Genomic DNA, 22,916 nt, shown 5'->3' with positions numbered 1-22,916 from the left:
AACCTTAAACAATTTTCTGTGTAATTTTGTTTAGTTAGGAAGTCTCTTGCAGTTGTGCTTGAGCAGGAAGTCTCTTGATTGTGTTCTTGAGCAAAGGAAGTCTCTTGCTTGTGTGCTTGAGCATTGGAAGTCTCTTGCTTGTGTGCTTGAGCATTTGTAATCAGATATTACTCATAGTGAAATCTCCTTGGAAGTGCAAGGGGGACTGGACTACTTCCGGATTGTGGAAGGAACCAGTATAATTGCTTTGTGTCGTTCTTCTTCTCTCTCTCTGTTTTATTCCGCTGCATTTAGATTCTGATTATCACTTCAGAAGCTGTCTCGCTTAGCTTCTGATCAGTGTGTTCAGTTTTTAGGAGAAACGAAGAATTTTTCTAAAACACAATTCAACCCCCCTTCTTGTGTTTTTCTCACCTTCAAAGTGTACACTTTAGGCCGATATATGGTAACTGTGTTTTGTTTTTTTTAATGTTAACCTCTGATTCTTAGGGGAAACGGGGTCCTAGTATTTCGGAGTTCGTTCGGGAGGTAAGTAAATTTTCGTTACGAATTGTTCCATCAAGAAATCGAACCCAAGTTCTCTTTTAACAATCTTTTGAGATGCTAATTGTGTTGATCTAAATATATATGGCTGCAGGAATGAAAGTGCATAGCGCTGATGAAAAGGAATTGATTATACAACTATCAATGAACTAAAATATAAACAAATGGTCATATTTAGTGGACCAAACAATAGCAAAATTTAGCTAACTTCATCCTATTTAATGTTGTTATTTTTAAAATGTCGTACCTTCATCCATGCACCTTTTATCAACAGAAAATGCAACTGTTTTAAAGGCTCTTTATACTTTAAATGATATGCAAGTATTTGCTTCTCCGGGCATAACATTGAGGCCTTTTTGGTTCCTAGTTTTCCTTGTTTAGCCAATATTTATGTTTCTCTCATGGAAAAGGACATACTAGCACCACGTGGAATCACATATCTTTTTGATTCTTTGTTTGCAGGCACATGTTGATTTTGGATTAAAAATATCTCGAGCTAAAAAAAGTTTGTTTTGAACTCGAGTCGAGTTTCGAACCGAATCGAGCTCAGACGAGTTTGATTCGACTCGACTCGACTCATTTCTAATCCTGGTATTTTCTTACTAGAAATGCACAAATGAAGGACTTTATAGTATAAGGACATATACAGCTAAATAGAAGTTCGGTTATATTTCTATGTCAAGTTATAGTGCCACGACAAGATGCCATTCTTGCTCCACGTGTAAAATAGGGAAATCTGTGTGACATCCTTGTAAAATAGTCACCGACAAGTGTACCATTGGCACTTTATATGTTGTTGTAAAAGGTTTTTGAACAACGCTGGAAGTTCTTATCATTATTACTCACTGCATTGTAACAAAAAAATGTTTGGAAAATGCTGTAAATATATATACAAGAATATGTTTAAGATTCCAACGACATTGCTGTTGGAGTTTTTTTTTTTTGTTAACCTGTAGCAGTTAACTACTGTTAGGAGCTTTATTTTTTTGGCTTTTGCACCGGTTTCTGACCCAATAAAGATGGACGACTAATCTGGCTCATACTTAGAGACATGTGCACGGGCCAAGTGTCAATTAACTTCCGTTGTGTCAATTATGTAATTTTGCGATATGAAAGAGCAATTTTTAAAGTGAAAAACAATTATCGCATGTGAGCCGCCTATGAAGCACGGACAACGGACACGACATAGACATGCCGACACAGCTAATAATTGGAAGAAAAAAAATCACATAATTTGGTGTAACTATAAGTATCGGTGTTGTGTCGGACACGACACACGTGTCCGACACCGAGACACGCCTAATTTGAATAGTGTCTGTGCTTCATAGTGAGCCGCCCTATTCTTGTTTTTCTCAGTGTGTATTAACCTAAACCTAATTATACTACCCACAACATTTCAAAAATTGGAATGTCACTGTCTCATGCGAAAGACATAGCTAGCATAATCCCTCTACCTTATAGCAGTTCGGTTCTGGTGGATTCCATTTTTCAGCTGTCTGCATACAGGTAGTGATTCTTTGGATTTACCAAATTCTTCCTCTTCTGGTTTGCATGCATGTAAGGTTCATGATTTCCTACCAACCGATATTGTGTCTGTTTTAATAGAAAAATATATATAATATTTTATCTAGGGCAAGGGGATATTGTTTATACGAACCTTTCTATGAATTTCTAATTTTTCAATTCTTGTTTTCTTGAATATTTATTGATTTTGTTACCCTTTCTTAGTGAAGAAGAAGAAGAATATGCGGTCTTTATTCCTTAAAGCATTATCTTTGATGTCCATTCGGCGAAGCCCATCCCTTCGCAAACCCAAAATACATCTCCCTTACAAAAAGCTTAAACCCAAAACCAAAGAAGCAATCAATTTCAAAAAGCCTAAACCCCTCAACCAATCCCTCCAAAGGATTTCAAGGACTCATCATTGCGGCGAATTATCTTCCAACAATGTCGGTAAAACCGTTCGTCTTTGTGGTTGGGTTGAACTTCACAGACGCTACGGTGGAGTCGCCATTCTCATTCTTAGAGACCACACCGGCATTATTCAGGTTATTACACGTCTAGATGAATTTCCAGTCGCACATTCTGTTTTGAAAAACCTAAAACGCGAGTATGTGGCTGCCATTCAAGGTGTTGTTAGGTATCGTTCAACTCAATCAATCGACTACGAGATGAAAACCGGCTTTATCGAGGTTGCTGCAAATGAGGTTCAAGAGTTGAATTCTAGGAATGCAAAGTTAACATTTATTCCTAAATTGAATTCTGACGATGCAGAAGGTTCTCCTAATGAGGAAATCCGTTTGAGGTAATAGCCTTAGTTTTATGAATGTAAAGTTACCATTTTTTCACTGGTAAGACCAGCATTCAGTCATGGTTTTTCATGGTATCCTTTGTTAAAGTCTGTAATGTCTATGTAAGGCATGTCCTTGCTTTGTAAGGTATCCATATCTAGGTGGAAGCTGTGATGATTTTTTATTTTTGAATAGCCTTGAAGCTTGAAATCAAGTTTGGAAGTGGTTAATTCCTTGCTTTCTAAGGTGTCCATATCTCGTGCTTGAGTGTGGTTTTAATATAAGTTGCTCTATAACTGCTTTTGGTATTTTATTTTTTTTTACCAAATGATTGATTTTAGTATTAATTCCTTGTTTGGTTGTAAAATTATGATATTTTATCAAGTTTAATGATGTGGTTGAATATGCTGCTGAAACATGTTTGATTGCGGTTGATGTTTTCATTTGTCTTACCTCCAATTGTAAATTATTTACAAGATGAGATGAGAGATTTATTACTTACAATTACAAACTTTAGGTATCGATGTCTTGATCTAAGGAAGCAACAAATGAATTCTAACATGTTGCTGCGGCATAATGTGGTTAAACTCATACGAAGATATCTAGAAGACATACATGGTTTTGTGGAGGTACTATCCAGTAGGTTCATCATTTGAATTTTTTAGTCTGCACATCGTACTTTGGTTGTTGGTGTTTGGTATGCTGTGTCGATCTTTACCTTTTTGTTTATAAGGTAGGTTGAAACTCCGATACTGTCAGGATCCACACCAGAAGGTTCCCGGGAATATTTAGTTCCATCAAGAATCCAGGTATTTAGATCTTAACCTTTTTGTTAAGATGAAAAGCAATATGAATGTTTTATCTATTTTCTAAGAGATGTAATTTATTTTACGTTGTGTTGATTCTGTCACATGAATTATGAAGCGAGGAACATTCTATGCCTTGCCACAAAGCCCTCAGATATTTAAGCAAATGCTAATGGTAGCTGGTTTTGATAAATATTATCAAGTAGCAAGGTATAATATTCTTTTTTTTTTTAATTATTAATTTGAGTTTATTTGTATCTTGGCTTATGTTATGGAGAACTTGTAAATATTCTTCCCTTTTTCACATAGAAAAAGCATTTATGTTATACAGAATGTTTGCTTTTATAAGCTAAACCAAAATTACATTAAAAAGATTGTGGTGCATTTTGTAGATGTTTTCGGGATGAAGATTTAAGAGCTGATGGACAACCTGAGTTCACACAACTGGATATGGAAATGGCTTTTACTCCTTTAGAGGATATGTTGTCTCTTAACGAAGAGTTGATCAGAAAGGTTGGTTTATGCCATCTATAATCATATTCATTTTATCCACAAATTTGAAGTATTGGAAACATATATTAAATAGTAGTAAAATTTAGAATGGAGGAATAACGTATCAACATATGATGAACTTCTTCTCGTGATTTGAAATGTCAAATGATACTATTAAAGATTTAGAAACAGATATTGATATTTGCAGTCTCACTTATTTCAGGAAAAATATAAATTGAAATGGGAAGGTGTTAATGTTTGTATATTTTGTTTGATATATATCCTCTGTGGACATGGTTTTACATAAAGAAAACCATAAAAATCGAATCATGCATGTATATTATGGCTAATTTTGCTAATTTTGTAGGTTTTTCTTGAAATTAAGGGTGTGGAATTACCAAACCCTTTCCCCAGGCTTACATATGCTGAAGCAATGAATAGATATGGTTCGGACCATCCAGATACCAGATTTGATCTAGAATTAAAAGATGTAATGATCCTCTCGTATAATTTCATGTCTTTCTCATTTGATATAGCTTACGGTAATCCTGTGTTGAATCACTGTTTGTGTTTCAGTTTTTATTCGTGTAAACCAGGTATCCTCCGTGCGCAACTTGCGGAGACTAATCCCTCGAGCCTTGTAGGATCCAAATTGGCGGCAAACTCTACATAAGAGTTTACCTAGATTTGCTTCATCTTGCTGAGATATTAACTTTTTCATTGGCTGCAGGTATCTGACATTTTCTCAGGGACTTCCTTCAAGATTTTCTCTGATTCCTTGGAGTGTGGTGGAGTTATTAAAGTATTGTGTGTACCTTCTGGTGCAGCGAAGTACTCATATATTGATGTTTACAAGGAAGCAGAAAAATATGGTGCAAAGGGTTTACTTACTCTTTGGATCACGAAGAAAAGTAATTCCCTATCAATACTCAATTTTATCATATTTTGAAACATGTTTGTTATATTCCTTTGTTTATTGTGTAATCCTTTGATTTTAGGTATTGGGGGATTTTCTGCTTTAGTTTCAAGTATGGATTCTGCAACTAGAGAGGAATTGTTAAGGCGATGCTCTGCGGGACCAAGTGATCTGATTTTATTTCTTGCTGGTCATCATGCATCTGTAAATAAAACTCTAGGTCATCTTAGAGTTTATGTGGCACAAAAATTAGGTTTGATCGACCATGTAAGTTGGCATCTGCTTTTTAAATGAAATTTTTTTCTATCTTTCTCCATTATTTATTTCACTTATGTTATCTAGTTATTTTTGTTTGAATTTTAGGCCAAACATTCAATTTTGTGGATTACCGACTTTCCAATGTTTAAGTGGAATGATTCGAAGCAGAGGCTTGAGGTCGGTTTTGCTATTAATAACATCCAAAAATGTAATTCTTAATAAATAAGTTATCTGGTTACATTTTTTATATTTCTTTTCATTATTCTTAATTATGGGATTGTGCAGGCTTTTCATCATCCTTTCACTGCACCAAATCCTGAAGACATGAACAACCTTGCATCGGCTCGTGCATTGGCTTATGACATGGTTTTCAACGGGGTGAAGGTGATTTAGATTTATTTCTAATTTCTTTCCTCTCCCTTTAACTTGCGAGCCTTACAATTTTGCGACTGATACGCAATATATTATACTTTATGTCAGATTGGTGGGGGGAGTTTGAGAATTTATAAACGCGACATACAACAAAAGGTTTTTGAGACTCTAGGCATCTCAATGGAGCAGGCTAGTACATCCGACTCCATTCCTTATATTTTGGAAATAGGGTAGAATGCTTATATTTATAATGCCTTCAACGCATGCCTGGCTTCGACTGATCTGAATCATGCATTATAATTTCTTTTTCAGGCTGAAGCGAAGTATGGATATCTTCTTGAAGCTCTTGACATGGGGGCTCCGCCACATGGTAAGTCTTCTAAAATGGTTTATAGCCCCATTCCTCCCTTGTCGATAAACTGAATTATCTTATTAGAGTAGCATTTGTCTGTACACAACCATATTTTCATTTGAAATTTAACCGGTGTATCTTCATTTGAACACTACTATAAAATCACAGTTGATTTTATCGATGATTGTTATTATATATCAAATACAGGAGGCATAGCTTTTGGTTTGGACAGATTGGTTATGTTGCTAGCTGGTGCTAACTCAATCAGGGATGTCATTGCTTTCCCAAAAACAACAACTGCACAGTGTGCCCTCACGAGATCACCTTCCGAGGTGGATCCCCAACAGCTGAGAGATCTTTCAATCACTACACAGGCATTTAACTCTTGATAGTTTTGTTGCTTATACCCATTTTTGTACTTTGTTAAAGAATAATTTATGTACATTTAAATAAATCAATTTGTATTTTTAGGAGCGGTACCATGTAAACCTACATTTCCATGTTGTTTATCACATTTTTTTCTCTGTTAAAGAATTACTCAAGTCCAGTTGTACTTGATTACAATTTTCCGCTCCTATTACTCACTGGAGGAGTGAGTGCAGAAAAAAATTGCAGTCTAAGAACACCATGAAAAGTTATCTATATATAAAGGGATTTGTTTATTTATGGCTTGTTCTTTGATGAATATGCTATCCATTCATCGATAGGTGTATGCATAAAAGAGATGCAGGAAATGTTACATTCCTTCATTGAGTCTTTTGGAAGAGTTGTGTATTCTTCTTATCAAAAGGCATATGGATAGGTATATATAAAGAATCACACTATGTGCAGGTTGAAAGCTGAACGTTTCTGCACCCAAGATCATTTTCTTTCTTCTTTTGTGTGCAAATAGAATGAAGAAAACTATTATATTCTATATTTATACTCTGCAATTTGATATTATCATTAGCCCTGAATGTGGTTGTGCAACTAAAAGTCAAGGGATTTTGACTTTTCTCAGTGTTTGTCTGTATCAACTTAGCTTCTCTTGCCAACTTGTTCTCGGTGTGTTTGTCTGTATCAACTTGCGTTGCATCCATAAATTGCAAGGAAACTCTAGTTAGTCTATGTTTGAATTCACTTTTGGAACATCCAAACATGATTCTGAACATTTAAAAAATTGATTTTCGTATGTTTGGAGATTCAAGATTACGGGTTTTTTTTTTTTCTTCTTAAAAATATCTTCATTTTTGACTATACACACGCAGGCAGGTAAGACATGAACTAGTTAAAAATCATTAAAAAAATTTGATTTTATGGGTTGTAAGCAACATAATTAGCTTCAAACTAAATTTTTTTTTTTTGAACAAATCAAAATGAAATATATTACTAAACCAACGGTGAATCACCACGCACAAGGTGTGCAAAAGGAGAAACACCGACAAATATTTACAGAGTCACAGAGCCAAAACAAGAGCACCAGCTAAAAATAAAATTACAAAATAACACCCATACAGGGAATGGGGTGTTTCCACCAGTCGTGGTAAGAATAAACAAAGTCCACCTGCTTAGACTTCAACCATAAGAAAGAATTAAGCTTGTTTTTCCCAATGATGTTGAGAGGATTGGACACCGTATTTTGAAAAACCCGGTTATTCCTTTCCTTCCAAATTGTCCAAACAGTGACAAACCAAATAATCCTGAAAAATAAATGAGAATAAAGTGGCATGCCCGCCATCTTGGTGAACTGAATAAAGTGATGTCGAAGCTCATCAACATGCACAAAAGAAATACCCAACCAATTCCAAACAAGAGCCCACAGGTTGGCGGAAAAGGTACAATAAATAAATAGATGAACCGCGGCCTCATTTGATCCACACCTAAACGTACAGGACATGTCTGCTGTAGAAAGAACACCCCGAACCGCCAGATTGTCTTTAGCTTCAAACTAATTATATCCATTGTTCCGCAACAATGACCATCCAAGACGGTATCAACACACTTGGACTAGCAGCTTTCCTATATGGCAAGAATATTCATCGTAAAAAAATGTTGAGTATTGCTTACCATGTTATATTTTTAGAAAGAAAAAAAAAATCCAAGTGGATGTCCCAGGTCACATGTCTTCATTTCTACGAGTTTTAGAGGTTGGAAGAAAGATAGGAATGAAAAACATTGTTCCTTTCTTAAACACATAGGGAAGAATCCTAACTCACCCCACAACAATGCAATGCAGGATTGTCAAGACTTGTTGAATCAAGAAGGGCATCTTATGATTATGAATGTCATACAAATTCAAAATTTGACTTAAATTATTGGGCAATCGACTACGTCTAAAGACTACAATTGACAATTTTAATTTGTTAACACTAGTTTGTGCTTTTAGGAGTCATGACTAAAATGACAAAACTAGTGGATCAAAAAATCAAGGCAATTTTTTTGAGTCGTTAAAACTCTTGGCATCTTACAATGATGAAGTTACTAAATTTGTGTTGGAAAATCCTCCAGGCAAGTATACTTCACATCAAATTCAAAAAGAGTTTTTGCAAATTCTTTATAGTAGGGTGAAAAAGCATATTCATGAGAAAATTGGTGAGTCAAAAAGGAATAAAATGACTCTTGTGTTAAGATTTGTTAATAAAATTGGTTTAATACAAGAGTTTTTTTTTGGCACATGTTAAACACACAGCTTCCTTAACTCTTAAGGAAAGAGTATGTAATGTATTTTCTCGACTTAACCTTGATGTTTCTACAAGAGGCGAATGATATGGATCACAAATCACAATACTCTTTAAGAATGATTATTCATTTTATTTTATTTTTTGAAAGAAGAAGGATTATTCTTATGGTTTTTTTTTTATGAAGGATTATTCTTATGCTTATAACTACGAGAGGGGTATTTTATTTTATTTTTGACAAATATATACTACGAGAGAAGTATGGCTTGCAGCAATATTTTTATTAATTAATTAATTTGTAAACGTAATACGCTTGAAACAAATGAATTATTATTTTGGTAATGTGGGGGTGATCCTAATTGCTTTTTAGCTTGGGTCTATCTAGAGATCTACCTAAATTTTAAATATCCAACAACAAATAGAGCGGACAACTTATTTCTACTAAAATAAAATTTGATGTTGAAGCTAGTTTCATAATGGTTAAGAAAATTTAAAACACTCCATCACAAAAGATATTTTTATTAAATTGAATTTTATTAAAACATTTAACATAGTACAATTTTTTTAAATGACAAATGTCAGTAATTAAAAATTTGATTAGTTTTTCTCATTTGTCCGGATTGAAAACCATAATTTTCAACTCCTTATTATTTCTTTATTCAAAGCAGTTGAGCTATCCAACTCCAATGTATTACTCCATTAATATGTTTATTTAAAAAATACCAATGACTATGAATAAAAGAGGCAAAATCACATTGGAATGAACCATTTTAAGTTAGATTGTGCCAAGTCCGATTAGACATCTTTATATCAAAATCTAACTTGGCTTGTCAAACTCAATATAGGCTATGGGTCGATAAAATGAGCTCACAAACTTGTCAATTGTTATTATTACTCATATTGTTATTTGTGATAAGTTCTCTTAAATAATTGTGTACTTCAATCCCTTGCTCATCCAAAAATAAAAAATAAATAAAAATATATATACCCACACACATTTCAATACCTATTAAATGTATGTTTGTTATCTTTAGCCTATATATGTACTACCTCCGTCCCTAATTATAAGACCCTTTTGAAAAAATAATGCATATTAAGAAAATTGATAAGTGTAATAAATTTGTTAGTAATTAGTATTGTTTTTACAATTTTATCCTTTAAAAGAGAGAGTTAGTTTATGTTTTCAATGTAATATTTAATGTTGATTGAAGAAAAAGATATAAATAAATAGGGGTATGTTGGTAAAGAATTAATTAATGTACTTGGAAATACCAAAAGGGTCTTATAAAAAGAGACAAAAAAATTTTTCAAAAGGGTCCTATAATTAGGGACGGAGGTAGTATTAACTTTTTAGCCTCTGCATGGGTGGAAATGTTCTAAGTAGTCTAATATAGGGCTACATGGTCTAGCCGATAATTAAACTCAGGCTGAGCTAGACTATTTTAAATTCCTCCATTTTTAAAATGTATGATGTGTGTGTATGTTTGTATACTAATTTAGGAGTTTACTACAATGTCTTCCAACAAGAAAAGACTTGTGAGAAGAGTGTTCTCAACAAATATTGGAAGTTGTGGCTGTGCAAAAAAGAAAGCAATTGAAGTACACGAGCCTATTCAAAAGGCCAAAATTTCCATTAGCCAAATTAGCAAGGCCTCGTCGAACACAACTTTAGGTGAACGAAAGGGTGCCAGTCGTAGCGTCGATCACAGCGACGATTTCTCCACCACCACTTTCTCTGAAGCTGAAACAACTCAAAACTACTCTCCACCCAAGCATAGCCCACTATCAAACACTGTGGTCATTGAAAAGGATTCTGATGATCCATATCATGATTTCAAACACTCTATGCTACAAATGATCTTCGAGGATGAGATCGATTCGGAGGATGATCTTCGAGTTCTTCTTCGGTGTTTTCTTCATCTCAATGATACTTATTATCACCTTGTCATCGTTAAAGTCTTTAATGATATATGTCATGAAGCTTTTCCCGGCAAGGTTTGTACTACTACTTCGTCTGCTATCAAACCTTCTAATATACATGTTTATGAAAATGAATAAAGTGTAATTTTTTTTTTTTAAGAAAGAATATTAAAGTGTAATTAAATTGCTATGTCATCATATATCCTTTATTCTTTCAAGTTTTTAAAATTTCAAGTATATATTACAATATAAATATATCCCTACAAAACCCTCCAAAATCCTAAATTCAAATATATAGGGTGAATTTATTTCAAGGTTTGTAATGTTATTTTAAATGTGAGAGTGGAAATGCAACCATCTCATGCTTGCTTCAAGTTTTGAAAATTTCTTTCCATATATTGAGACATGATTTATTCTATTATTATTCACATTAGGATGAAAATAGAACTCAATTTGTAATAACTTCCCACTGCCACTCATATTTATTTTTATTTTTATTTTTTTAGTTAAATAAATTTCTAAAACATTTACAGAAAATCGAAATTTTTACTAAACACATGAGTATGAATATTATTCCAAATAATGTAATTTCTTACCTTAAAAAAAACACACCTTAAAAATTTAAGGGTTAATTAAGTAAATGGTCTCTATAAATATTTAGAATTTTGTTTTTAATCCCTATAAAATAAAATCACACTTTTTAGTCCCTATAAAATTTTCCATCAGCATTTTTAGTCCCTATAAAAATTTTCCATCAACATTTTTAGTCCCTATAAAAAATTTCCATCAACATTTTTGGTCCCTAAAATGCTTAAGAAAAATGTCATATGAACTAAAAAGTGTGATTTTATTGTGTAGGGACTAAAAACAAAACTGTGAATATTTATAGGGATTAAAAACTTCATTAACCCAAAATTTAATTCTTGTGCGGGGTGTAACATCGTTGGTTTCGTAATATAATTCCATTTTGATTTGTTAAAAAAACCCAAAATTTAATGAGATGTATCGACATTGTAAAACTTTTTCCACGTAAAATACACTTTAAGATTACATTTTAAAGTAACCGTTAAATATTTGATTTTTTTTTTTAGAACTTGGTTGTCCACGTAAAAATAGTTTACACTAACAACTATTGGGCAGAAAAATTGAAATTGGAAGAAGCTACGTGTAAACTGTAAACATAACTGGCTCACGTATATCGTTTTCATTGTTAATTTTGTGTGATTATGATTATGGGGTTGAAAGGAGTAATTGCTTTTGCAAGTTCAACACAAGCATTTACTTGAAGTAGTTATTTACTATTTTCAATGTATGTGAATTCTAGGCCGTGGTGACTGGATCTATGCTCACTTCTGTAGATGCATGACTGGATTAGTCTTGTGAAATACTCTCTGTTTTATCTCTATTTTAAAATCAATATCATATTAAAAAGGGTTTGATTTGCAAATGTTAAGGCAACTAAAAGTAATAATTTTTCATTGAAAAACATTAATTATTTATTAAAAAATTATATATTTAATATAAAGTGCATAAATTTCTGTCCCTGTGAGCTTAGCTCAGTTGGTAAGGACAATGCATAATATATGCAAGGTCCGGAGTTCGAATCCCGACCACCACAAAAAAAGTAAATAATTCCAAGATAAATTCCTCCAAGATAAATTCCAAGAAAGATAAATTCCTCCAAGATAAATTCCAAGATTTCCAAGATACCAAGATAAATTCCAAGATACCAAGATAAATTCCAAGATTTCCAAGATAAATTCCTAGATAAACTTACCATTTTTTTCCAAGATAAATTCCAAGATAAACTTACTAGATAAACTTACCATTTTAAATTTTTTTAACATGTGCAAATTTGCACTCCAAGATAAACTTACCATTTTAAATTTTTTTAACATGTGCAAATTTGCACACAATAGAAAAACCCTATTAAAAAATACAGTGTAAAACCCTATTAAAAAATATAATGTTTATGTTAATAGACATGACACTTTTACCAAACTAATTGTATTAACTATTATTTTATGTATTATACTTTAAAATTATATTATATATCACATTGTACATATATGTACTATGTTTGAAGTGCGTTTTCGTGGTTAACAATACTAGTTTTAGAGATGCTATATAGTTGTCAATTCAATTCCCTCCAACATAATTTTTGCATCTTTCATAATTTTTGTTTTTCTAATAGGGTTTTTCCATTATGTGCAAATTCAAAACAATTGGGTGTTTTTGGACATTTCCATGTGTTTCTAGGAAACAATGGATGTGAGAAAAGCAATTGTCATGGGATTAGAGCTGTAAATTTTATGAGGCCTTATAAATTTGGGTCACAACCAACATGTCAAGGGGGCCTAAAACTCTAAAGAGTAAGAAAATTGATTTTCTCACATGCGTTTTTTCTTTAAAACACGTGGAAAATACTTTTTTGCCCGCAACGGTAGTTAACTACGGTTCGACATTTCCAGCAGTAGTTAACAGCCGTTGTACCAACGGTAGTAAACTACAGTTGGCCCCAACTGCAGCTAATTATTGTTGCGTCTTTGCTTTCTCCAGGGCACTATGAATCCCAAACTTATACAAATCAAACAATCTAACCATACATGATAAAGATTTTTGAAGATGGTGTTTTTGAGCTAGATCTTGCTGGTCTGCCAACTGACATATTTATATATTAGTAATAGCAGACCAGCAAAATCTAATTCATAACAACCTCTTCGTTTTTCCAGTTTCGCACATAAATTTATCTCGATTCTTTGTTGAGTTTTTAAGATGAGTGGTGATGAAAGAGAAGGTGTTCATAACAACGATGTTGAGACACAATATCTTAAATCTTTGTGTCTGCTCCATTGTAATATGTAGTGACGTGTAATAGTGTAATATGATCGAAAAAATTCATAATGTTACACTTTTAATGAAATTCAATTGTTTGTGGAATGTGTATGTAATGACGAATTTGTGTAATTTGGATCAATTATGAGTGATTATGTTATGATGAGTATAATGAGTGGATTATGTTGTTGAATTGATGTAATTTGGATCAATTATGAGTGTGTATAGATTATAGGGCATTAATGGCTTGATTAGAATCATTAAATGTTGTTCTGTTAGCATACCAAAACTCAGCGTGAGTTAAATCACGCTGGTTCTACCGAGTGTGAGTTAACTCACGTTGGAGTTATATATTTCTGAAAATCCGGAGTGGGAACGAACAAAACTTTTTGGGAGAAGAACTATTTTCTTTTGAGTATTACTTTTCCCACCTTATGCCTTTCCTAGCGCGCCCTATTTTTTTTCCAAAATTACCCACGGGGCATTCCGGATTATATATCCGGATACATCCGGACTATATACTCCGGATTGCACCAGTGCACAGAACTGAAACAGATTTGCATGTCATTGTGGTTTTTATCATTTTTTTTCAATAAATCATTATATATGTTTGTATAAAAGACAATTAACTTAAATATTATATCAAAAAATGATTATATATATATATATATATATATATATATATATCATTATACCAAAAAAGAGTTGAATTTATATCATTACACATTTCACCTAATGATATACATTTCAACTAAACTAATGATATATATCTAATTTATGGCGCCGAAAGATCAATGAGACTATCATCCACTTCAACCTTCACACCAGGACAAGGACCAGCACCAACCCTCTCATCGGGATCAAGATTTTCAACAATGTACAATTCTTCATCATCTTCTATGACCGCTACACCCGCCGCCTGACTTAGCTCATTATAATCTGTCATCCGGCTGACATATCTATCAGGTCAAGTGTCTGCATCCTCTCCATGGTATTGTCTCCATAGAGCGGAAGTGGGAGGAATCGGACAACCATCCTTCAATTTCAATGCCATAAAATGGTTGTCATTCACATATGCCAGACAGATCAACGGATCGATACTTGGAGGCCGTGGCGGACCACATAGAGGGAAAAAGATTTCTGATTTCCCAATGGACAACACAACAACCGTTTGGTTGAATTTCTGTGTGATAAGGAACCTCATATCCAGCATTGTCATCCATTTATCTGGTGGTGCATTGCCAATACCTGCGTAGGATAGAGCGTCTAAGACCTCTTTATACCGCCTATCATCATTAATCATCCTCCGATAGCGACCATTTTCTACACCGATAAGCTCTTTGTAAAGGTTGTACCGACTAATGTGTGATCATCAACAGTCAAGTTACGTAGGACCGCAACTGCTCGGAACCCACAATGGCCATCATCGGGTACATGCGTAACCTTTTCAATAAAGCCATGCATCCAAATTGGGATTTGGTCTTTGTGTGGTATGTGGACTTCAACGGGTGTTGGCTTCAATTGCGGATTTTTTGGAATTGGCTTAGGAGGAGTAGGAGACATGTTGCTTTTCCGTGCACTCTTTTTACTCGTCCCTGTTGACCGTGTCTGTGAACCCTGTGTTTCTTGCTCTTGGGAGTCAACAATCTCCCATAGGGAAGGGGACCGCCTTGTCGATCGAATGTTTTGCTTATCTTTCTTTGGAGCTCCTTTTGTGGTGGCCTTATTTGGCGGTGGACGCATAGAGGTGGTTTCCGGTAAAACAAATTGTCGGAATTGTTCTTTCAAATGCACCTTCATGTTGTAATCGGCGTCCTTGAACCGGGCCTACAATGTGTAAAAAACTGTCATTTTGGTTGTTGATGGAAAACAGTCAGAAACATGCATCCTGTTACTACTACTGATGCCTTCCGGATTATAAAAGCCGAAATACATAAGGTAATCCGGATTGTATAATCCGGAACTTCCCGATACACCCTTTGCATGAGCCTTAAATGCACTTGCATGGGGCGTAAATGCTACCTCTCCGGATTATATGATCCGGAACCCATCGACTATATCCGGATTATATAATCCGGATTGCACCAGTACAGAATACAGAAACAGAAATCCTGGGCAGAACATAAACAGAAAATACCTAGAGAGTATCACATTCTGGCAATAGAGAGATGTCTTCTTTTTGAAGCTTCGGGTCAACCTTGTACTCTAACCTCAACCTCTTCCAGTTGGTGTGAATTTCTTCCAAACGAATGGCAGTGCCGTTCTTGATCTTCAAAGCTAGTATACACGAACACGGTAATCCGTAAGTGATGAAACTCAAACAACCACATCTTGATTTATCCGTACCAATTTCAAGTGCTTTATTATACTCCACTACGAGATGATGCAAAGTTTCCCTTGAAATGTTCCGGATCAACCTAGACCACAACACCGTGTCTTTGAACCGATGTTCAAGCATGATAATGCTCGTCTGAAACGAAGCATGTATTGCGTATGTTGCAACTCTAGCATGGCATGAACGGATTTCCAGTTTATGTTCAAATCACCCATACTACTACTCAGATACTTTTTCAACCGAGCGTGTGCAGATTCAGCTCTGTTTGTTGTAGTATTCCCCATATGAAGGTTTTTGTCAACCCAAAACCTCACAAACTTCTCCTTAACCGGATCCAAAATTGTTGTTTCAACATATTCCAAAAACTTGGGAAACTTTGCGCATACAACTAACCAAACCCAAGTTTCGCAAGTCCCATGAAGTAGGGTGATTTCCTAATTGTTTCGGATTATATGATCCGAATATTGTCCGGATTATATAGTCCGGATAAAGGGTATTTTGATCAAAATCACAGGGCGCGCGAGAAGGCCATAGGGTGGGAAAAGTAAATCCCTTTTCTTTTTTCTATTTTAATGGACTATGTCCAACAGATTTACCTTTGGCCGAATGTAGTTTTTTTTCTAGTCCAATAACATAAATAATTCAGAAATATTTAATACTATATATTAATGATTAAATAATAATAATAATAATAATAATAATAATTGCAGTGGTTGTTGCTGGTGGTCAATGGCTCACTGCCCATGTTGACCACGACAGAGCTTTGACGCGGAGCTCCAGTCGATTTTTCAGGGGGAGGGGCAGAGCTCTGGTGGTCCGCGGTGGATCTGCGGCGACTGTGCGACGGCCCCCTGATGGCCTGGGTGGTTTTTTTTATTAATAATTACTTTTAATATTTACTAAATTAATAAATAGTTTATTATATTATTGTAGCAAAATAATTATTTTCTATAAAAAAAAAAATGTGAGGGCCTTCAATAAGGTATTATATGTCCTTAAAAGTTAAAAACAAATAAATTAACAACTAGTAAAAAAAAAAAACTCCTTCAAAAATAAACTAGTAAAAAGAAAATATGATCAAACACATAAAAAAAAAAACAAAATTATACACTTGTAGAATTCAATCCTAATCATGATTCAAATGGCAAAAAGCAACTCCATAGGTTAAGTAAACTTAAAAAAATTCTGCTACAATGCATGCATATCAAAGAGAGGAAATGAAACTAACTTTTTTCACTCCCTGGTTGATGTGATTCGAGTTATCAAGCTAAACCAAGTTGTTCGTGAGCTTACGTCGAGTCGAGTTCGAGCTGAAAAAAAGTTTCATGATAAACTAAAGTCGAGTTTCGAGCTGATCTTATTCTTATCGAATTGGGCTGAACCAAGTTCGACTTAACCCGACTCATTTCCATCTCTCTATTATTTTTGATGAAATTATTCGTAATTTTCTTATAATATACTAAATTGTGTATTAACTCATTCCATCTATTTATCTCTTTTCAATAAATAATTAAGGATTAATAGGTCTTTACCCCTTGTAATATAGGGCACTTTTGGTTTTCCCCCTGTAATTATTTTTTTTTATTTGGTCCTTGTAAAATGTTTTTGTTTAAGAATACCTCATAGGCCAGCTGACTGTGCATTTTCGCTAATGTGGCACGCTGAGTCACATTTTTCTAATGAAGTGGCGCGCTGACTGTATAATTATTTTTATTTTTTATTTTTTTATGGGGTACACGTGGCATTTGTGATTTTTTTGAATAAAAAAAATAAATTTTTAAAAAAAAAATCTAAAAAACGAAAAATTTTCTTAACAAATAACAAAAAATCTGGAAAAATTAAAAAATGAAAAATATTCTGAAAAAATAAAAAAATACCGGAAAAAATTAAAAAAATTGGAAAAATGAAAAGAAATATGGAAAAATTGATAAAAATGAAAACTAAAATCTGGAAAAATTAAAAAATAAAAAATAAAATCTGGAAAATTTTTTAAAAAATGAAAACATTCTGGAAAAAATTAATATATTTCGAAAAATTCATATTTCTAGATTTTTTTCAATACCCGAAAAATGAAAAAAATTCAGATTTTTTTTTCTTCGAAAGTACGAAGTTTTATTTCGTAAAAATATGAAAAATTCAGGAGCTTAAAATATTTCAAAATTTTTGAAAATATATTTCGAATTTTTTTAAAAAAGTTCCGATTTTTCTTTCAAAATTAAAAAGTTTGTTTTTTATTTTTAATACAAAAGATAAAAATATTGGAAAATATTTTCATAATTAAAAAAAACATAACATTAGATCATGAAGAATATAATTAAGCGTTTGTCATTCAACCGTATAACATGATTTATATACCGGTGTCAATCAATATCCATTGTATCATGTTATTCATTTAGATTATATTTTCGAATAAAATAAAATTCTGGAAATTAATTTTCAAAATCAAAATAATTACATAATATTATATTTTTTCAGATTTATTTTATAATTTTTTTGAAAATTTATAATTTTAATTTAATTCTGATTTGTTTTTATAATTTTTTCGAAAATTTTGATATATATTAATTTTTTTCAGAATTTTTTTCATTTTTATTAATTTTTCCAGATTTTTTTCATTATTTTTCATTTTACCAGATTTTTATTAATTTTTCCAGAATTGTTTTCATTTTTTTCAGTTTTCCAAATTTTTCCAGTATTTTTTCATTATTTTCAATTTTTATTAATTTTTCCAGAATTTTTTTAAAAAAAAAGTTTTACGATTTTTTTATTTTTAATTAAAAAATCACAAATGCCACGTGTACCCTATAAAAATAATAAAAAATAAAATTAATTATACAGTCAGCGCACCACGTCATCTGAAAAAGGTGACTCAGCGTGCCACATCAGCGAAAACGCACAGTCAGCTGACCTAGGGGCTATTCTAAAACAAAAAATTTTTACGAGGTCTGAATCCAAAAAAAAAAATTTACATGGGGAAAACCAAAAGTGACCTATATTACAGGGGGTAAAGGCCTATTAACCCAATATATAATTAAAGATATTATTGACCGACCAATGGTTAATATTGCATTGAAGTTTAAAAAATATATAAGTAAATAGAAGCAAAATTCCTCTACAATGTTATACACATTATTCTCTCTTGCTCCCAAGGCCAACACCAGGAGAAACACAAGCAGGAGCAGGGGTGGATTCTGAACCTGCCCATCCGTTTTGTGGCTAAGTCAGCCTTAGTCCACAAAAGGTCTGCTTCAAGACACTAAAAGGAATCTCATATTCCAAGTGAAAGAATACTATACCTTGAATTAGACAAGAGAGAACATAAACATTTACATACTTGGCTGTATATTCAGAGATGGATGATAAGATTTTTTTCTTTTTTTGTTAACATTTAGGGAAGGGCCCTAGTAATCTGAAGTTTAACGGGAGGTAAATAAAGTCGGCAAAAAATTGTTCCACCCAATAATCGTACTCCGTCTCTCTTCAACAATTTGTCATTTTTTAGAACTCATTAACCACTTGAGCCCAGTTGTTTGATTGGATGATAAAAATTCTATAGTATCGGTTTGATTTCAATGAAATTAAACACATGGTACTCTAAGTGGACCAAGTATAAGTCAAACTTATAATTTCACATTATAATGAAAATAATAACGACGCCAACATTGAAGTAGATGTGATTGTGGAAGAGGTGAAAGTTTTGGCTTGGAAGTGGGCGATGTGTAAGATGAGTATTCCGGTTTGTCAATTTTTTGAGTGGTGTTGGAACCCTCATTGGTGCCTCGGAAGGTCTCTTTCTAGACAGTGATTGGTGTTGGTAGGCCAGGGCTGTTTGTGGCAGGTTTTTTGGCGTGTGCAGCAGCTGAGGTGTAGCTTTTTGGCCTTTTGTGGAAGGTTGTTTTGTGAGGTGCTCCTGCTGTTTGGGCTGTGCACATGGCTTGCTGGCTGCCTTGTCTTTGGTGTTTTGGTGTCTCCCTGGTTCAGCTTTCCTGTTGGTGTGTTTTTTGCTGCGTTTTTTAGGTGGTTGGGTGTGGTTCCTTGCTGCCAGTTCTGTTTGGTTTTGGAGCTTCAGTTTTTGGTGTGGCGGGTTTTTGTGTGGTCGAAGGGGTCCTGTGCGAAGGTTTTTCTTGCTGTCTTGGTTCCAGGGTGTTGTTTCGGTGGTGTTTAGCTGCTCCTCCTGCGGGTTGCTGCTGTTTGCTTTCGAGAGCAGCAGCCTTTGTGGTGTGCTGGGTCTTTGCTGAGTTGGGTTTGAGCTAGTGGAGTGGTGGTGTCCTGCTTTGGTGCCAGCAGTTTTGCCGGGCAGGTCCTTCTCGGGTAGTTACTCGGTTGATTTAGGTGTTGACGCAGGGTATGCTTGTGGTCTTTTCACTTGTATATGCTTGCGTCATTACTCTTCTAGGGTGGTTTTTTAAAGGGGTTTTTGTTCGAGCCACGATTTTAAGGCAACCGATTTCCCCTTCTTTATATTTTTTTTCTCCACCCAAGCTTATTAGTGAGTCTTGCACGGGCTTGTTGGTTAATAATATTTTGCCAATTCAAAAAAAAAAAAAAAATGATACACATAACCATTACAATCTAATAAAATGCTATCTTTAGATGCAATTTGTTATACAATCTTTTCTGCATCAAATACACAGACATGTGAATGCTGTTTAAATATAAAACCATCCAAAGCTTCTGAGTGAAAGGAAATTAAGCATAGTGATCCCATAATAACTGATGAGCCAGAAAGTTTTCTTTCCTAATAACCTTTTCATTCAGATTGACTTGTTTGTTTTAACCATTCAAGAGTCATAACATTTGAATCATGCTCCAATTTCTGCGACAAAAATTCCGGAATTTGTTGAACATGATATGAAGAAATGCGAGTAAATTACATACGCTAAACGTGTCTAATAGAATTTGCTCTAATAAGCTGATGCTACACAATTTTAAAGGAGAAACTTGAACTCCAATAATGGATATGGAAAAACTTATGAGAAAAAGCTAAAAATGTATTTTTTTTTAACAAGCCAAAATGAGATATATATTAACAAACAATAGTTTTGCTCCCTAGCACAAGAAGTGCAAAAAGAGACAAAACAAGATTACAAACGATGTCACACACCGTTCAAAGGTTTTGAAAAGGAAAAAACAAATCAGCCAATCCCCAAACAAGCAAGGGGTTGCTGCCACCATAAATGAAAACCAAAAGGAAAGCTCACATTTTTAGCTTTCAACCAACGAAGAGAAAACAACTTAACTTTTTCCAATAGCTGCTCCATCGTGTTAGCTTTGTTGGAAAAGAGTCTTTGGTTTCTTTCATTCCAAATAACCCATATGCAACAAAGCCAAATCAAATGTAAGAATGACCGACGGGGAACATAACCACCTGAAGAGTGAACAAATTGATTGAAGTGATCCGTAACCTGTAAGGGATCCACAGAATACACACCTATCCAAGACTTAATAAGCTTCCAAAGATTACCAAAAACATTACAATGAATTATTAAGTGATCTCATGTTTCTTGTTGACCACATCCTGAAACACATAGTTGATTGTCAAAGGAGAGAACACCTCGCCGCACCAAGTTGTCCTTTGTTGGCCATCTATTGCGAAAGAGACGCCAAGCACAAATAGACACTTTCAAAGGAACGTTTTTATGCCAAGGTACATCCGAAGCCAAATCATGAACCTGTATCTCCTGCCTCATAAGCATTTGATACGCTCCACGGACCGTATAACCTACTGTAGGATCCGGTCGCCAAAGCCAGACATCAGACTCAGAGTCCTGCAAAGAAATGTTAGACAACAAATTCCTAATCTCCACTACTAAGTCCTCCTCCCAGGCAAACAGACGACGTCTCCACCTCCAAGCTTCCCCATCCTCCCCCCAACCTAAAGCCTGCATCGCACCTACCGTCAAATTCTGATGAATCGATAATTCAAATAATCTTCTAAATCTCTCCATAAACGACACCGACCCCACCCAACAATCTGACCAAAAATAAGTGTTAAGGCCATTACCAAGACGTATAGAAATATTCTCTTCAAACCAACCTCCACCTTCAACACCTATCCCCTCTCGGATTTTAACAATTTCCTTCCACCACGCCGACCCCAACCTACTACCCTCTCTAAGTCGCCCTCTCTCCTCACCGTAACGAGACAATAACACCTTAAACCACAACCCTTCCCTATCCACTAAACACCTCCAACACCATTTAGCCAAAAGAGCAATATTAAACTCTTTCAGTCTCCTAACCCCCAAACCACCAACCTCCTTACTCATACAAATAGAATTCCAATCGACCCAAGCAATTTTCCTATTATCCTCACCCCCACCCCAAAAAAAATTAATAAGAATAGATTCGATGGAAGAGATTATACCTGCGGGAGCTCTGAAAAAAGAAAGGGCGCAGACAGGCAGTGAAGACAGGACAGATTTGAGGAGAATCAAGCGACCCCCATAAGACAAACTTCTGCTATTCCACTCAGACAACCTAGATTTTATTCAAAAAATAACCGGATCCCAAAAAGCCAGGCGTCTAGGATCACCACCAATGGGGAGACCAAGATAAATGAAAGGAATGCGACCCACTTTGCAAGACAAAATAGAAGCAGCTTCACGTAACCACGAGTCTTCAATATTAATACCAAACAAACTACTCTTGTGATAGTTTACCTTCAACCCTGACATATTTTCAAAAAGAACCAGAACAGCCCTTAAAGCTCGAACATTCGCCCAATTCTTAACACCTATCAGAAGAGTATCATCAGCAAATTGCAAGTGAGATAACACAGTGGGATTTTGCGCCCCAATTGAGTACCCTGTAAAGAGATTCAAATTCACCGCCTCAGACATCAAAATATTTAAGCCTTCTGCTGCGAGAAGGAAAAGAAAAGGAGAAAGCGGGTCACCCTGACGTAAACCCCTTTTCAATTGGAATTCATCTGTTGGACTACCATTAACCAAAATCGACGCAGTTGCTGTAGAAACACATTCCTTCATCCACTTTCGCCACAATGTAGGAAAAGACATTCTCCCCATAACATCATCCAGGTAACCCCAATCAACTGAGTCATAAGCTTTTTCAAAATCAACCTTGAACAATAACATTTCTTTCTTCGTCTTACGAGCTTCATCAACGGCTTCGTTAGC

General features: G+C 34.5%; 3 protein-coding genes and 1 pseudogene across 3 annotated transcripts; 3 read left to right on the top strand and 1 right to left on the bottom strand.

The window, feature by feature from the left end:
- The first annotated feature begins 1,960 nt into the window (after window positions 1-1,960).
- On the top strand, window positions 1,961-6,594 carry LOC146929966 (aspartate--tRNA ligase, chloroplastic/mitochondrial-like). Its single transcript, XM_085701650.1, has 14 exons — window positions 1,961-2,100; window positions 2,272-2,848; window positions 3,352-3,463; window positions 3,572-3,643; window positions 3,759-3,850; window positions 4,033-4,153; window positions 4,500-4,622; window positions 4,863-5,043; window positions 5,131-5,315; window positions 5,412-5,483; window positions 5,592-5,690; window positions 5,787-5,867; window positions 5,991-6,048; window positions 6,238-6,594. Exons 2-14 carry the CDS (start codon window positions 2,289-2,291, stop codon window positions 6,417-6,419), a joined length of 1,938 nt encoding a protein of 645 aa, XP_085557776.1. The 5' UTR covers window positions 1,961-2,100; window positions 2,272-2,288; the 3' UTR covers window positions 6,420-6,594.
- Window positions 6,595-6,824: 230 nt separating this feature from the next.
- Window positions 6,825-8,775, top strand: LOC146929965 (uncharacterized; annotated as a pseudogene).
- Window positions 8,776-10,175: 1,400 nt separating this feature from the next.
- Window positions 10,176-10,798, top strand: LOC146929964 (uncharacterized). The gene has a single exon (XM_085708264.1). The coding sequence runs from the start codon at window positions 10,200-10,202 to the stop codon at window positions 10,743-10,745; it is 546 nt and encodes a 181-aa protein (XP_085564390.1). The 5' UTR covers window positions 10,176-10,199; the 3' UTR covers window positions 10,746-10,798.
- Window positions 10,799-14,765: 3,967 nt separating this feature from the next.
- On the bottom strand, window positions 14,766-15,242 carry LOC146929963 (uncharacterized). The gene has a single exon (XM_085707446.1). The coding sequence runs from the start codon at window positions 15,240-15,242 to the stop codon at window positions 14,766-14,768; it is 477 nt and encodes a 158-aa protein (XP_085563572.1).
- Between the last annotated feature and the right edge of the window lie 7,674 nt (window positions 15,243-22,916).

The sequence above is a fragment of the Medicago sativa genome, chromosome 4 (assembly GCF_051527215.1).
Source record: "Medicago sativa cultivar Bolivia chromosome 4, Bolivia_mono, whole genome shotgun sequence".
Lineage (NCBI taxonomy): Eukaryota > Viridiplantae > Streptophyta > Magnoliopsida > Fabales > Fabaceae > Medicago > Medicago sativa.
This window is presented reverse-complemented; position numbering and strand designations above follow the sequence as displayed.

Coding starts and splice junctions, on each gene's coding strand:
- LOC146929966 (XM_085701650.1), top strand. CDS start 2,289: ATGCGGTCTTTATTCCTTAAAGCATTATCTTTGATGTCCATTCGGCGA. Junction 5,691..5,786: donor TGGTTTTCAACGGGGTGAAG/GTGATTTAGATT, acceptor ACTTTATGTCAG/ATTGGTGGGGGGAGTTTGAG. Junction 6,049..6,237: donor CATGGGGGCTCCGCCACATG/GTAAGTCTTCTA, acceptor TATCAAATACAG/GAGGCATAGCTTTTGGTTTG.
- LOC146929964 (XM_085708264.1), top strand. CDS start 10,200: ATGTCTTCCAACAAGAAAAGACTTGTGAGAAGAGTGTTCTCAACAAAT.
- LOC146929963 (XM_085707446.1), bottom strand. CDS start 15,242: ATGAAGGTGCATTTGAAAGAACAATTCCGACAATTTGTTTTACCGGAA.